Below are 15,086 nucleotides of genomic sequence, written 5' to 3'. Positions count from 1 at the left end.
TAAATTAAGCTACATAAAGAAAAAAAATTATGCATTAAAAAAATCCTTTAATGTAATCTAAATCTTAGGCAACAAAATTTCATTTAAAAGGATGATAGCGGTTTAATCATATTTTAAAACAAAAAGGGTCCTTACCTTTGTAACTAACACTTTATAGGATTAAATCAGTTTTAAAAAAGCCAGTTTGCGTCTCACTATTTTCAGTCATTAGAAATACACTTTGACCTATGAATGGTCATTTCCAACTTCGTAAGAGTCATCAGAATGGGGATCTCAGATCTGTGGAACTTAGAATTTCACAAGCCCTTACCCACAAAATTATCCTTTTTCCTGGCCACTGCCCCAAAGTGCCCTGAACAACCACATGCTCACACACTGTGGGCCTCTCAAGTTCTCCTAGAGAAGCATGCTACTACTATGCATCTTAAAAGACACGCAGGACATGTCCTCAACTGGTACAAAGCTTAAGAGCTGCAGTGTTGGAGTCAGTCCCTGCCCTACAGAATAAATAAATTCTGTTGGAGCCAAAGTAATGCTATGAAACTAAGAAAGGACTCCTCCAGGCTGCATCCCAAAAGTGAAAAGTATGAAACTGTGTGACAGTCTCTTTCCACAGAAGTGGAAGAAACCCCCATTTTTTAGGACATTTAAAACTAGAATTCTCAAAACACCTACAGACAAAGTGGCGAACACGGCTGCATTATTAGAGGAATTAATTTGATGACATATTAGGTCTTTCTCACTGCTTACATCTCTGCTTCCATAGCAATGAAGCATTATTTAGTAGGCACAGAGTTTGAGCAGCGCTTTTCAGCGGCAAAACTTTTGTCATTCGGGGGTGTGGTTTTTTCCCACACCCTGAAAAGTTTGCTAATGAAAGTCCAGTGTAGACAAAGCCACTATCTGCAGGCCTACAACTTGATCACAAAAGGACTAAAAGCCCAAACCTGCAGAAACAAACAATACCCACTATTATCCTCCCTGTTCCCAGTTCTTCATGGCAGCACTGATCAACCCACAAAGCCAATCAAAAAGGCTACAAGAGTTAGCCACCACAACTAGATATCCAGTAAAAAATTCCAGGTGAGGGCACAAGATCCATGTATTGATCAAAGTCTCCCTCCTTCCTTCACCCCAATACAATAAAATTAATTTGAGGTGGTAAAAACTCCACTGAACAGATTGAGTTAATTGGCAATATAGTTTTTCACATTTGTAAAGGCCTGTACACTCCCCAGTTGTTTGATCCAAGCTACAAAACATGTAGTTTACCGTAGGCTGATCTCAGAGGGAGAAAGAAGCTGGAGAAAGACTTGGCAATCAGGGAACAAGGCATCTCTCAATGGATGGAACAGTGTAGAGCCACACTCCCTCCTCTGGACTCTGCAGGGCCTTTACTACAGCAGCAGTTCTACTGCAGGCCCTGTGGAGTAAGCAAGTGCTGCCTCCCTCGAGGGCTGTGCTGAATTAGGTCCTAACTCCCTGATCTTCTTTTTCCTCCTCTGAAGAGGAAAAGACTTATGCCTCATCTGCACTAAGAAGTTAACCTAGCTATATCACTCAGGGGTATAAGAAAATCCATACCACCAAACAACATAATTAAGCCAACATACACAGCGGTAGGTCGACAGAAGAATTCTTCTGTCATCCTAGCTACCGCCTCTCAGGACCCTTCCGTCGGCATACATAGTGTCTACACTGAATCAGCTGTAGCATTTCAGGTGCAGACAACCCTTAAGTCTTCACTACGCAGTTATTCTGGGTGATAAAGACCCAGGCCTAAGCACCTGGATTGGCCTACACTGGATGCGAGCATCAAAGCCCTATCTGTGTTACCATGTCCTCTTGGTTTCTAGACTCACCCAAATGTCTCTGAGGGCATATCCCATGGTTCTTTGTGCCGAGATGCTCTGGGATTCTTTCCTAGTCAATTGTGGGAGACCTTGTCCTTCTTTCGGGGGAATTGTGGGAAGGACACTGGAGGATCATCAGCATTCAAGTAACTTTGTCTGCATGCTCACTGAAAAGTGGGAGGATTCCATACAGAGTTTAACTGGAGTCTGGGTTCTAACCTATACCCCAGGTGGGTAAATTAGCCCACTCTTCAAAACACACCCAAATCCAGATTAGAGGATTTTCTGTGAGGATGGTAGGGGCTAAAACACAAGGAAGAAGCCCAGGTTAACTATGCAGTGAGGACATACCCCAGAGGCACTGAAAGTAGTAGAAGCAATATGCAAGCAAGTTTTCTTTATGTTTGCATTTCATTAAAGCAAGTTTAAAAAAAAACATTTAATCAGTTAATCTGCATCTGAAGAGCTCTGCTGCATGAAAGGTTGCATTAGTACTACCGGTGTGCATTAGATAATAGCAACAGTACAAAGCAGACCGAAAACAAAAAGAAGTTCCATATAAAAAGATCCTTTTTAAATAAAATGCTCTTATTTTTCAGTACAACTGAACAACCAAGCCTGAGTGGTTCACCTTGGTTTCAAAATCTTATTTCTCCCTCTTCTCCTCCCCCGACTTAAAGTACTATCTGCTTGAAAGAAGGATGGGTTAAAAAAAAAATTATACACCAAACTGTGAAATAGACTCAGAGGCTTTGCACAAAGCAGAAAATGAGTCTAGACCAGGATAGCATGTCTCATGTATGTCAGTTCATATAGTCATTTTAACTATTATTTCATCTGGAGACAGACAGAAAGAGGATAAAGACATAAATTAGAAAATAAACCAACGTCTGTGTTCAGACAGAAATGTATGCACGTTTCTAGAGGGGAAGAAAAATGTGTCCTCTAGCTCCAAAGCAAAGGTGAACAATTCCTTACTAACAAACTCAGACAAGGATCTGTGTGGGCTGAGACCACCAAGAGCTTTGTAATATAGTGAGACAGTGAACATACTTAAAGAATCAGACTAATATTAACAATATAGTCCTCATTGATATTTATTAGGTCTTTTTTATTCCTCCCATATGATCTGGATTTGACTAAAGATACTGTTATTTGTACTGTCTAGTTAGGGCTCAACTACAACATCATTTATGAACATATACATATACACACACACACATATAAATACACACACACAAAAAACCACCATCCCTTCATAATAAGAGCATTGTACCCTCTGCCAAAAGTCTGAGCAGAGTCCCATGTCTGGCATGTTTCCCTATATGCACAAAGTGATCTTTCTGGGAGATTCAGAACACATTGTTCAACCTCTGATTTAGGTAAAAAAAGTAATCAAAAGGGACATGCCTGTGGTTATTTTAATTCTTATTTGCTTTCTGCCTGCAGATCCAAGAAGGATCAAGCACCTTGTGATATTCAAGAGCATCAGGCATACCCCATATATAAAGTGTATATGTTTCGTACAGGAGAGTGTGTGTCATTTTCCACTTACCTAGGAAAGCTTTTTGGTGAAGGAGCTAGCTGGCAAGTACTGGAGACCCTCTCCATAAGCAGTTTAGAAAGTTGTTTAAGTGATCAAAACTGCTTTATTATCCAAGTGTCTTAAGAATTGCAAAGAGGATGAATGCTACATTTCTGCCCTTACATGAAGCTCCTTGAAGGCAGATTCTGGATTTGTTCCAAGTTGAGGAGACTGTCACAAACCCAGGTACTTAAAGTCATTCTGATACATATGATGATGGTAAATTCTCACACCCTAGAGAGAAAATGTAAGATTCTTGAATTTAGAATTTTTACTGGAATTATATGACATATCTATTCACCTGTTAAACAAGCTGCCATTGGCCTCAATCCTACAGTGTGATGTGACCAGATGGACTGGCACACAAGCATATCACTAAAGCAGGGCTCTTAGTTAGCTTTTGTCCAAATATACAAGTTTTAGATACAGAGAGAATAGACATTGTTACATACACTGACTTTCTGTCTAAAACTATGCTTTGTTGGTAAGCTTTGGGACTAAATGTAAGCATTGTGTGTGTCTTTGTCTGGCTTGTGATAGCATTGCAGGCATCCCCTTTCCAGTGCTCCTGAATAATACTGTACTTTACCAACACTCTTCAACTAATACCACCTCAAATCAAACAATTAAGGTCAAGACTGTAACTCAAAAAGTTCTGGCTCTGCTGCCTTCAGTGAACCGAGGCTCTTCATGTCTTAATCCTCCTTCACAGTGGAGGGCTCTCAGCCCTAGAATCCCCTACTAGAGTTCAAATGGCCCAAACAAAGGACCAACATAAACAACATCCATCCGCCCACCCTTGGCTTCTGGATTCTCTCCCAATTCCTGGTCCCTTAACCAGAATAGTGGCCCCAGGGCACTCCTCTGGCCCTTCTTCTCTGGAGTCTTTGTTCCTGCACCAGGGACTACTGCAGGAAACTGCCCTTTCCTGCAGCATCTTGCTTGAGACCTATCTTCTGCTCTGGGCTCCCTCTCTTTATGCTCGGCTCCTTCCACAACTGGGACTCATCGGGGGGGGGGGGGGGGGGGGAAGAGGCAAACCCAATTTCCAGGTACCTTAATTGAGCTTTCTAGTTCCAGTTAGCCCTTTCATCACCTGTATGGGATATATAAATGCATTATTATGGGGTAACTGGACCGGATATTCCTGAGTTTCCAAAGATCTGAAGTTCACATATTCCCCTGAAGGTCCCAAACCTGAAATATGTCATGGATCCAAAGCTGAATGTAACTAGCCCACTGCAAATGATTTTTAATTTTCTGGGCAAAGAGCGAGTTGAAAAGAGTGATTTTTGGAGAGCGGACTGATTTTCAAAAAAATGGTAGATGTTCTATACTGATCACGGGTTTGAAATGTCAAAGTCCAGGTGAGATGGATTAGTGGGCTGAGAGCAAGTAAGACAGTCAAAGGTGCATAATAAATACAATCACCTAAACATCACGACCATCTAGATACTTATTTACTTTCTTGGGGTGAGTAAACAACACTGAGATGTATTTAGGAACACACAAATGTCATTTTGAAACAAACCCTAGCTATAGCATTTGTTACTGAGAATACACTTCATTCCATATACATTCCATTAGGAAGGTACATAACAGCTAATTTTTTTTTAACTAATACTACTGACAATTTATTCCAAATTCCATAGCCTGATGCACAGATACTACTTGTTTGTTTAAGCAACAGAAGAGTCAGCAATGGGTATAGTATAAATCAATTTAAGAAAGACTAAAGGGATAGAGCTGCTACCTATATTTTTGTAGTTAAGATGAGCAATGCAGGTTGCTTAGTGTATTTTTTGTTTATATAAGCAAGCCTTAATGAAGCATGTCCTCTTCTCTTGAGACTTAAATTATAGTTAAAAATGGTAATCCAAGACAGACTTCTGGAATTTAAAATTTAAGTACTATACTACAAAACTAGGAACTAATTAAGCCCTCTATTTAATCTTTATTAACAGCCGTCTCAGGCTAGTGTTCTAGTAATGACATGCAAGTCAAGCCCCAATGCACAAGGCAGAGCCCACCTATAACCACAGGTAATTCAGACAAGGTAATACACATCTTTAGAAAGCCTCTATAAATCCAAGGGTCAGTTATCCAAAACAGATTAATAAATTATACAGCAGATGCTTAATTTTGATACATTAAAAGAACATATCCTCATTCTAGGCATCAATATGATGTTACAAAACTTTTGAATACTGCAGCTTTGTATTGGCTATCGTAGAAACAAGATGACTTTTTACACTACAAGTCTGCGGAAAATGAAAGCTCTCATATGCATTTACAGTGCCTAGTAGAATAGGATCTCACTCCTGACTAGAGTCTCTAGGGGTCTGCAATACAAAATAATATTCTATTTAACAAACGTGTTAATACACAGTCACTGGTTTTGAAATAGTGGAAATGTATGCAAATCAACTAAGTTTATGGACTGAAAAAAGGCTTTGTAACTCAAGAGTTAAGAAAATGGAGCACGGACAGTCATGTTCTGCACAAGAGTTTTTGGAATTTTTTCAGTATTTGGTTAAAAAAGTAAGCTACACAAAGCTAAGAATGCTTTTAATTTTCTGAGGTCACCCCTGTGTTTGATCTGGGCATCCCCTAAGATATGTAATTAATAGATTGTTCTTTTAATCACAAAGTTTCATTTTTTTTCTCTTTACAAAACCATCATGCACAGAATCTTTTTGTATTCAAAGAATGAGAAATAGTCCTATTTTGGTTATATCAAGGTCATAAACAATCTCATATAAGATGGCTTTTTTAAAAAAAAAAATGTTTTCCGAAGTCTGCACCAGCACAAAAAGCTACACATTTTGTCCCTCTACAATATGTCAGTAAAACAGCATAAATAGTACTGTGTCATTTATATTTTACTGTTCTGACATAGTCTAATATTCACAATAGATTAGGTAACCAATGTGTACTGTTAAAAAAAATGAAGCTGAGGTACATGTAGTTTCAAGGCATTTATTGTAGCCTTAGATGAGCCTTAAAATGTATAGTAATATTTGTGTAATTCAGCTTCCCAGAAATATATAAACCACACCATTGTCCCTGATATTAAAAACAAATACTACTAAAAATATGGACATTGTGTAATTTGGAAGAACTGACTGCAAACAAAGTTGAAAATATTGTATCTTCTTATAGACTATAACGCAACGAAACAGGTAACATACTTCAAACACTTTGAACTTAAGCGCGGATAATTACAAAAATTCAGAAGTATTTAACAAAAAACCACAGAGGAGGAGAAAAATATAAAAACTCTTTTGTTTAATATTTTCAAAGGACAATACAGCCCTCTTGTGGAAAAAAAATTAAAGAATTATTTTTATTTGTATGCACAATACAAACTAAAGGACTCTTTCTTTGTAACCAAACTAGGATTCCAGTCCTGCAATTACTTAACTATGCATTAACCATGTATTGCAAGTAGTCTCATTGACTTTAAAAGAACTACTTTGTGTGTGAATAAGACTCTGTAGGAACAGGGTCTGTATCTGAAAATAGATGGTTAATATTACAAGACCATTCATGGCTGAAGTTAAAATTAATCATAATATAGTGTTACAGCACACAAATAATTAACATTTTTCTGATCCAATATTTAGAAGATGAAAATTTAATCCTGACTAAAACTAATCAAGATCTAAAGAATGGTTTATCACATGACAAGAAGAGATCTGTAAAATTAAAGAAGGTAAATATCAAACTTTTTTCTATCTTCACAACACAAACATCAGCTTTAATTTTAAAGAAGTTGGTAAGTATTCATTCCCTGATAAAATCTAAGTATTTTAGAAAAACTGACCCTTAACTTTTCAAGTGACTAGTGGATATATTTAATAAATTCTTTTCACCGTAAGTTTTACATATTTTCCTTATTCATTGTATATCCTAAACACCTCTGGGGAGAAAAAACAAACAAACAAACAAACAATTTCTTGAATATGTTTTGTGGTAACTTTTTTTTTTTTAAGACTAAGTACCAAAAATATAAAGAAATGGGAAAGCAGTCATTAGATAAAAGCAAGAAATCTGAACTTGAATTCCATACTCTTGTTAACAAATTTTCCTCATAGTGGAACCTGCAATGGATTGATTGTTAGCTTTAAATAAGAAGATAGAAGTTAAAGGAAATATCTGATGAGAGGGAGAAATAATTTGAGAGTTGGATTACCAAAAGAGTTGCAGAAAATATACCACCACTTTTCCAGTTAGTAGTACAGCCATAAGCTGTTGAACTGTACATCAGTTTACATCAAGTAAAATAAGGAACATCACTTTAAAAATGACACAAGTGTTCTGTAATCTTCACAAGAGACTTCTGCAGTAGATATAATTTTTCCCATTTTACAGATGAGCACAGAGGTCAAAGACAATAATAAAAATAATTGTCCTTTTAAAATCAATGGTAGTTTTGACAAGGACTTTGATAGAGCCAAGATTTCACCCAATATTTGCCAACGTGAGATCCTAAGGTTGAGCACAAATATCAATACTTGGATAACTAAATAAGTGGCTCAACTGTCACAGGTGAACGGCACCTACAACTCCTAGAAACTTTGTTCCTGTGAAAAACAGGCAACTTATTTAATTGCCCTCAAACAGATTTAGTTACTTAGCTTTTGGGGCCCAACTGTACATAAACCTAGACTAAAGGTGAAATCTTGGTCCCTTTGAAGTCAATGGTAAAGCTCTCACGGACTTCAATGAATCATGTTTTCACCAGAATGGTTTGTCGCTCATCCACACCCTCAGCTGGTGTTCCAGCTTTTATTGGGATACTATAACCAAGTTTTTCAAACCTAGATAATCTAAAATTCTTGTCCAGAAAAGGATTGCATTCCCTGGAGTCTATGAATTATAGTGACAATTCCCTGAATTATCTGACCTTCTTCAATGCTCCCATGACAGTCAGAAGTTGTACGTTCAATATGCTTAAGACCCCAGAAGTCATTTTGTTTTTACACACTGTATCTTTGTTTTTCCTCCCTTGCCCCTCAGTGACAACAGTGACATTATACATTTTGGAAGTGATTTTTTTCACAGGCATTTACTAAATCAGGATGATTACACAATAAAATTCTAGTAATTAGTAACCTGCATAAGATTCCATGTATTATACCTATTGATAAATTATTAGGAACATCAGTCCAAGAACAGTTTGGGTTTTTTTACCTTTAGCATAAATCAACTGATGTGTGTTGGTGAATGAAAGAAGGTTTTTATTCTGGGTTGTTTAGGTTTTTTTTAAATGCGCTCTCAGATTTTTTGAACTCCATCTTTTTTGCTCAATTCATTAATGTAAAAGTTCAAAAGATACTTTTGAGCAAAAAGAAACAATATAATGTGTTTAAAATATACGTTTGGCCTTTTGGAGCCAACTTCTGGTCATATTGAAATAAACAAAGTTCCCACCCACGATGTGCAGAAACATTTACAGAGACTGTCAAATCAGTCTTTAAAGTAAGTTGCAAACTGATTTTGATAACAAGAAGCCTTAATATTTGATTTTTTTTTAAACTTCTTGTTTAAAGTTTTTTTAAACTTCCTTATAAAATTTCAAACTGCCAAGACTGAACAAGATTTTCTTTTAATCACTTTTTAGCTAGTGGAACACAGCAGCATTTTCCTCTAGAACATCCAATCACACTAAAAAACACAGAACAGAGTACTTGATTTTCAGAGCATTATACAACCACTAACTAATTAATCCTCAGAACACTCCTCCAAGGTAGGGAAATACTATCCCTGATGCATATGGAGGACAAGTTACTTACCCAAGGCCACACAGCATACAGTGGCTGAACTGGGACTAGAATTCAGTATTTAATCTCAATATTCTAGATAGTCCCATCTCAACAGATCTTCAAGACTTACAAGGTACTTCCAAATGGCCTGGACAAGAACATTAGCAGCCACGCTCTATGGAAGTAAAGTACGAGAGCTCCCGTTCAAACTAAGCAGTGAAGGAGAAAGCAGGCCTCATGCTTAGGCCTCACAAAATCAGGACAACTCAGGGTGCCCAAACAGCACAGGACTCTATGTGATCACCCTGTACCCAAGTCCCAACAGCCTCACCCTTGAAACATCTTGCTCTCTGGCAGTTGGTAACTGGTGCTGGATGCAGAGATGGAACCAGCAGTGATGTCAAAGACATTACGGCACTTGAGAAGTTTGAGGCTCATAGGCCATGTCTTCACATGTGATACAAGTTCAACTGAGAAAAACATCTGGACTTGGGGTTTTCTGAACCTTACATCCTCACAATATGAAGCAGCACAGGCCCAATGTTCAGTTCACTCCACTAATGCCACACATTTGTTGCATTGTCCTGACTGCTGCAGAGGCTTTAAAATAAGCAGAGGGGTGGCTAAGGATCAGGTCACCAATGGGATCTTAATCATCAATCGAGTTACTGAGTGTCTGCTTTATGAGAGTAAGAGTCCTGAATGCCAGTTATTCTGTGCAGCCTTTTCAGATGCACTTGTGTAATTAATACTACAAATGTTCCAGTCAGACAGGGAGTCTTATTTATTTGGCTATTTCCCAAGATGAGGAAAATGCTCAAAATAAAAATGAGCATACCGCAAAACAAAATACTCAGATTTTCAAACAACAGTCCACATAGGCAGCAATACTCCCTGCCTAGTCTCACACACCCACTTATGCTTCTGTTCTCCTCTTAATATGCAGCAGAACCCATTTATCCATCTAATTGGGACCAGGGCCAGATCGGATAATCAAAAATTCGGATAATGCAGAGAATGGGCAAATGCAAGACTGCAGCGCCATCTAGCAGCCAAAGGAGAGATCACTCACTTCTGGACCTGTGCGTGCTGGTTGTTCGGTTAATAGAACCAGATAACGGAGGGTCGGATAAACAGAGTTCTAAAGTAGTTTCCCGTTAGCTTGATAGGTTAACATGTTGCAGCTCTCAGTATATAGCAGCCATTGGTAGCAAGCACTTAGTCCCGAGGTGTATGTAATTTAGCTATGACCACCCAGAACTGCAAATTGGGTGGGGAAAAGGAGGAGAAACCACAATACAAATCCAGACATCCTCTCAAGATAACAGTTACCTTTCACAAGCATCACAGATCTGGATGATGTGTCAAACCCTTTGACTACAGTATTGCTATGCAAGCATGGAACACTGTTTCACTCAGCAGGTTCACATGATAACCTTGAACCAGGTTAAAAGAGAGAAGAGCTAGGTTATTTCTGAGCAACACAGTTTCAGATTCTTAGCAATTGACTCAATTAAAAAACTCTAAAGGCGGGCAGGAGAAGCTTTGATTCATTTACACCCCAAATTTTACATACTTTTAAATGTGCACATTTGATTAAACAAATTTAGTTAATTATATAAGCAAATTTGCTGCATTTACAGTAATACCAATTTAGAGTAGTCCCCCAAACTCTGGTAATGTTTACATTAAATTTAAGTTATTCAGTCGATACAAAATCTCCCCAAAACAGGTTTAACCAAGACACGAGCTGACAATAAGAAAAGTTAGAGCCTGTAGTAGCCTGAAAATACTATTTCAGAGAATGTTCCCTTTCAAATTATTTAAGGATGAACTGCACCAAGGAAATTCAGACTGACACTTGGTCCAAAAATCCTTTCATTGTTCATGAGAGTTGCAAGCTGGCCATGGGTCCCCAGGGTGCAATCTTTGAAATATTTTTTTGATTTAATCTGCTTCTGTTATAAGAATAGCTATAACTTGCATAAGGATATTTCCACTTCAGTTGTGATGGTTCTACAACTCTAAATGTAAAGGAAAAACAGCAATGTAAATTTTAAATAAAACTTTGGAGGGTTCAGTGGATTATCTACACTGGCCTGAGAGAGAATCAAGTTTAATATCTAGTCCCCATCTAACTGTGTCTCAGCAACTTTGGCTCCTCCAAAAAAATTAAACAGAAGAGAGATCCTGTAGAGTTTACTTTTACTACAAATCACAGTGGCAATGACTCAAACCAAGGAAGTGGCTGGGGGAGGGGGCGAAATGACTGAGGTGTAGGGATCCCCTTCTGAGAGAAAAGTAATTAAGCCCTTCTTAAACTTCCATCAAAAATTATTATTGGTAAAAAAAAAATGATCGGTAACTTAAAAAAAAAAATTACCTTTCTACACCTATTACAATGCCACCATACAACAAACTACTGTAGAAGATGACCCATCAGGACGATTTGGGGGAACTAATTCTCCAAGCAACTTAATCTTAGTAATAACAGAGGTGAATTCAATCCAGAATTAAAGGGTGAATGTACATTTTTAAATATACCTAACCAATGTTAGGTCAAAACTACTTGCAAGTAGATGAACCATAACATTTTACTCACTTAAGTGTCACATTGACCTACCTATTCCTGAATTCGCTCCGGTGATTATAACCACTTTTTCACTCAGATCATGACCCTGAAGGATTTCCATTGCAGTGCTGTTCCCATCATATCTCTGTCTAGTAGTAGACTTCATTGGATTATCTTCAACGGTAAATGCCAGTCTGGGGTCAAGGTATGTGGTCCTTTTGTTTATATGGCTGTAAAAACAAGATTTCAAACTAATTTTTGTTTCTTCGATGCTGTGCAGTAAGGTTGCAAGTACTAGGGAAACACTGAAGTATTGCCAAAAGCAGGTCTTATTAATATCAAGAATGTTACTAAGAGAACATGCGACTTGTTCTCTCCTTTTTAACCTCAGGGACAAAGACCTTTAAGAGTTATGGCTTGTCTATACTTGAAACACTGCTGCAGCTGTGCTGCAATAGCATTCAACATAGACACTACCGCCACAAAACAGAAAGGGTTCTTGCGTCACCTTAAGTAATCCAGCTCCCTGAGAGGCCGTAACTAGGTCAAAAAAATTATGCCATCCATCTCCACCCTCTGACAAACAGAGACTTGGGATACCACTCCTTACCCATCCTGGCTAAAAGCCATTAATGGACTTAACCTCCATGAATTTATCCAGTTCTCTTTTAAACCCTGTTATAGTCCTAGTCTTCACAACCTCCTCAGGCAAGGAGTTCCACAGGTTGACTGTGCTCTGAGTGAAGAAGAACTTCATTTTATTTGTTTTAAACCTGCTACCCATTATTTTCATTTGGTGGCCCCTAGTTCTTATATTATGGGAACAAGTAAATAACTTTTCCTTATTCACTTTCTCCACACCATTCATGACTTTATATACATCTATCATATCCCCCCTTAGTCTCCTCTTTTCCAAGCTGAAAAGTCCTAGCCTCTTTAATCTCTCCTCATATGGGACCCGTTTCAAAGCCCTAATCATTTTAATTGCCCTTTTCTGAACCTTTTCTAATGCCAGTATATATTTTTTGAGATGAGGAGACCACATCTGTACACAGTATTCAAGATGTGGGCGTACCATGGATTTATATAAGGGCAATAAGATATTCTCCATCTTATTCTCTGTTTTTTAATGATTTCTAACATCCCGTTTGCTTTTGACGACTGCCGCTGCACACTACGTGGACGTCTCCAGAGAACTCTCCAAGATCTTTCTCCTGATTAGTTGTAGCTAAATTAGCCCCCCTCATATTGTATGTGTAGTTGGGGTTATTTTTTCCAATGTGCATTACTTTACATTTATCCACATTAAATTTCATTTGCCATTTTGTTGCCCAATCACTTAGTTTTGTGAGATCTTTTTGAAGTTCTTCACAGTCTGCTTTGCTCATAACTATCTTGAGCAGTTTAGTATTATCTGCAAACTTTGCCACCTCACTGTTTACCCCTTTCTCCAAATCATTTATGAATAAGTTGAATAGGATTGGTCCTAGGACTGATCCTTGGGGAACACCACTAGTTACCCCTCTCCATTCCGAAAATTTACCATTTATTCCTACCTTTTGTTCCCTGTCTTTTAACCAGTTCTCAATCCATGAAAGGATCTTCCCTTTTATCCCATGACAACTTAAATTTACATAAGACCCTTTGATGAGGGACCTTGTCAAAGGCTTTCTGGAAACCTAAGTACACTATGTCCACTGGATCCCCCTTGTCCACATATTTGTTGACCCCCTCCAAGAACTCTAATAGATTAGTAAGACACGATCTCCCTTTACAGAAACCATGTTGACTTTTGCGCAAAAAATTATGTTCCTCTGTGTGTCTGACAATTAATGAGAACTTTGCCAATGCTTCAAAGGGCTATACCTCTGGACTCAAACTGTAGCAGCACCCAAAGCACTCCCCAGCCAAATAAGCTGGAGGAGGAAAAGCAGCAGCATCTTCATTTTTGGTCAGAGCCTTTCCCCAGGAACAGCAGAACCAATCTGTCTGAGCAGCTGAGCCAAGTGAAATTCAGAATTTCTGTCCCACAGGAAATTCCAGCATTTCAATTGAAATGTCCACATTTTTCCCCCAAAGAGAAATTCCCACAACAAATTTCAATTCAGAAGAGATGAAATGTTTCATTTTGAAATTTTTAATGGAAACATTTCAACATTCCTGAAATTGAAGTGAACAGAAATGTTTCATTTTGAATCACTTAAACATTAAACTGCATTTTCCAATTGTAAAACTTTGACTCTTGGGAGTTGCATTTCAGAAGCCTGAGGCCCCCGTTCTCCCCTCTGTGCCAGGTCACATTCCCACGATGAATCAAGCAGAACTTGATCAGAGGGAAATCTACATTGGATTCTGGGAGATGCAGTCCTCCAGGGAGCTGAGCTCAGCCCAGCCCAGTGCACAAGAGAGACCGGGGCTTGAACTATAACTCCCAGAAAGCAATCTGCTGAAAGAGAAATGCAATTTGATGTTTTATTTAAGTGATTCAAAATTCAATTCAATAAATCTTCAACAAAAAATATTCTATTTTGGGTTGAACTGACCCTAAATGATATACTACATTTAGATTTCCCTCCCCAATGGAAAAAAAATGAAAGTCTGGCCAAAAAAAAAAAAAATTCCCCCCACCCGCTCCATGGAAAATTTCTGTTTTTTGCAGAAACTGCATTTTCTGTCAAAAAATCATTCTGACAAAAAAATTCTCAACTTATTTCTGATCAATGATCTTCACAACACCTGTGCTCCCCTTGTGTGAGCAGATTCTACAGTTTGGACTGGAGATATTCTTCCCCCTCTACTGATTCATTGTTTACTGTAACAACCTCCCTTCTCCTCTCTAACAATGTCTATTCAAAGCCAGACTCAGTATTCCTTATGATCCTTCCTTCCTCTCTTTCCTGTCCTTGCTCCTATGAACTCACTCCTGTTGATGTTGCCTCTTACTCAACCTCTTTCTTTTCCCCCCACATCTTTTAGATTATAAGCTCCCCCAGGGCAGGAATCATTCCTTCTGTTTTTCACAGCATCCAACACATTTTGAGCACTACCATATTGTAAAAACAGACCAATCAATCATGGAAGCTTGGCAGTCCATATAAGCAGAGTCACATATAGAAAGTGTGAAACGGGTTTTGCTTTACAAAAACTGATCTATATAATTATCTTTCTTGAGCTGAGATCACAAAATCAAATTCCTATTGTATTTCTTAAATTACTTTTCAGGCTAAGAAGAGACAGCCTCACCTACCCACACTTTGAAGAGACAGGAATTTTGGTTTACCACAGTCACAATTTGTTGTATGAAGAAT

At 38.1% G+C, this 15,086-nt stretch overlaps 1 protein-coding gene across 14 annotated transcripts in view; it reads right to left on the bottom strand.

Moving 5' to 3' along the window:
• WWOX (WW domain containing oxidoreductase) overlaps window positions 1-15,086 on the bottom strand; it is a 690,060-nt gene that overhangs the window by 668,161 nt on the left and 6,813 nt on the right. For all 14 annotated transcript variants that reach the window (XR_006275137.1, XR_006275135.1, XM_038368509.2 and 11 more), the window contains exon 4: window positions 11,830-12,008. Coding sequence is in view for 12 of the 14 variants with exons in the window: in XM_038368509.2 (XP_038224437.1) it covers window positions 11,830-12,008 (179 nt within the window). In the remaining 2 variants the exon portion in view is untranslated. The remainder of the gene's footprint in view (window positions 1-11,829; window positions 12,009-15,086) is intronic.

The sequence above is a fragment of the Dermochelys coriacea genome, chromosome 12 (assembly GCF_009764565.3).
Source record: "Dermochelys coriacea isolate rDerCor1 chromosome 12, rDerCor1.pri.v4, whole genome shotgun sequence".
Classification (NCBI taxonomy): domain Eukaryota; kingdom Metazoa; phylum Chordata; order Testudines; family Dermochelyidae; genus Dermochelys; species Dermochelys coriacea.
The sequence above is the reverse complement of the archived record's forward strand: the minus strand, read 5'-3'. Positions and strand labels throughout refer to the sequence as shown.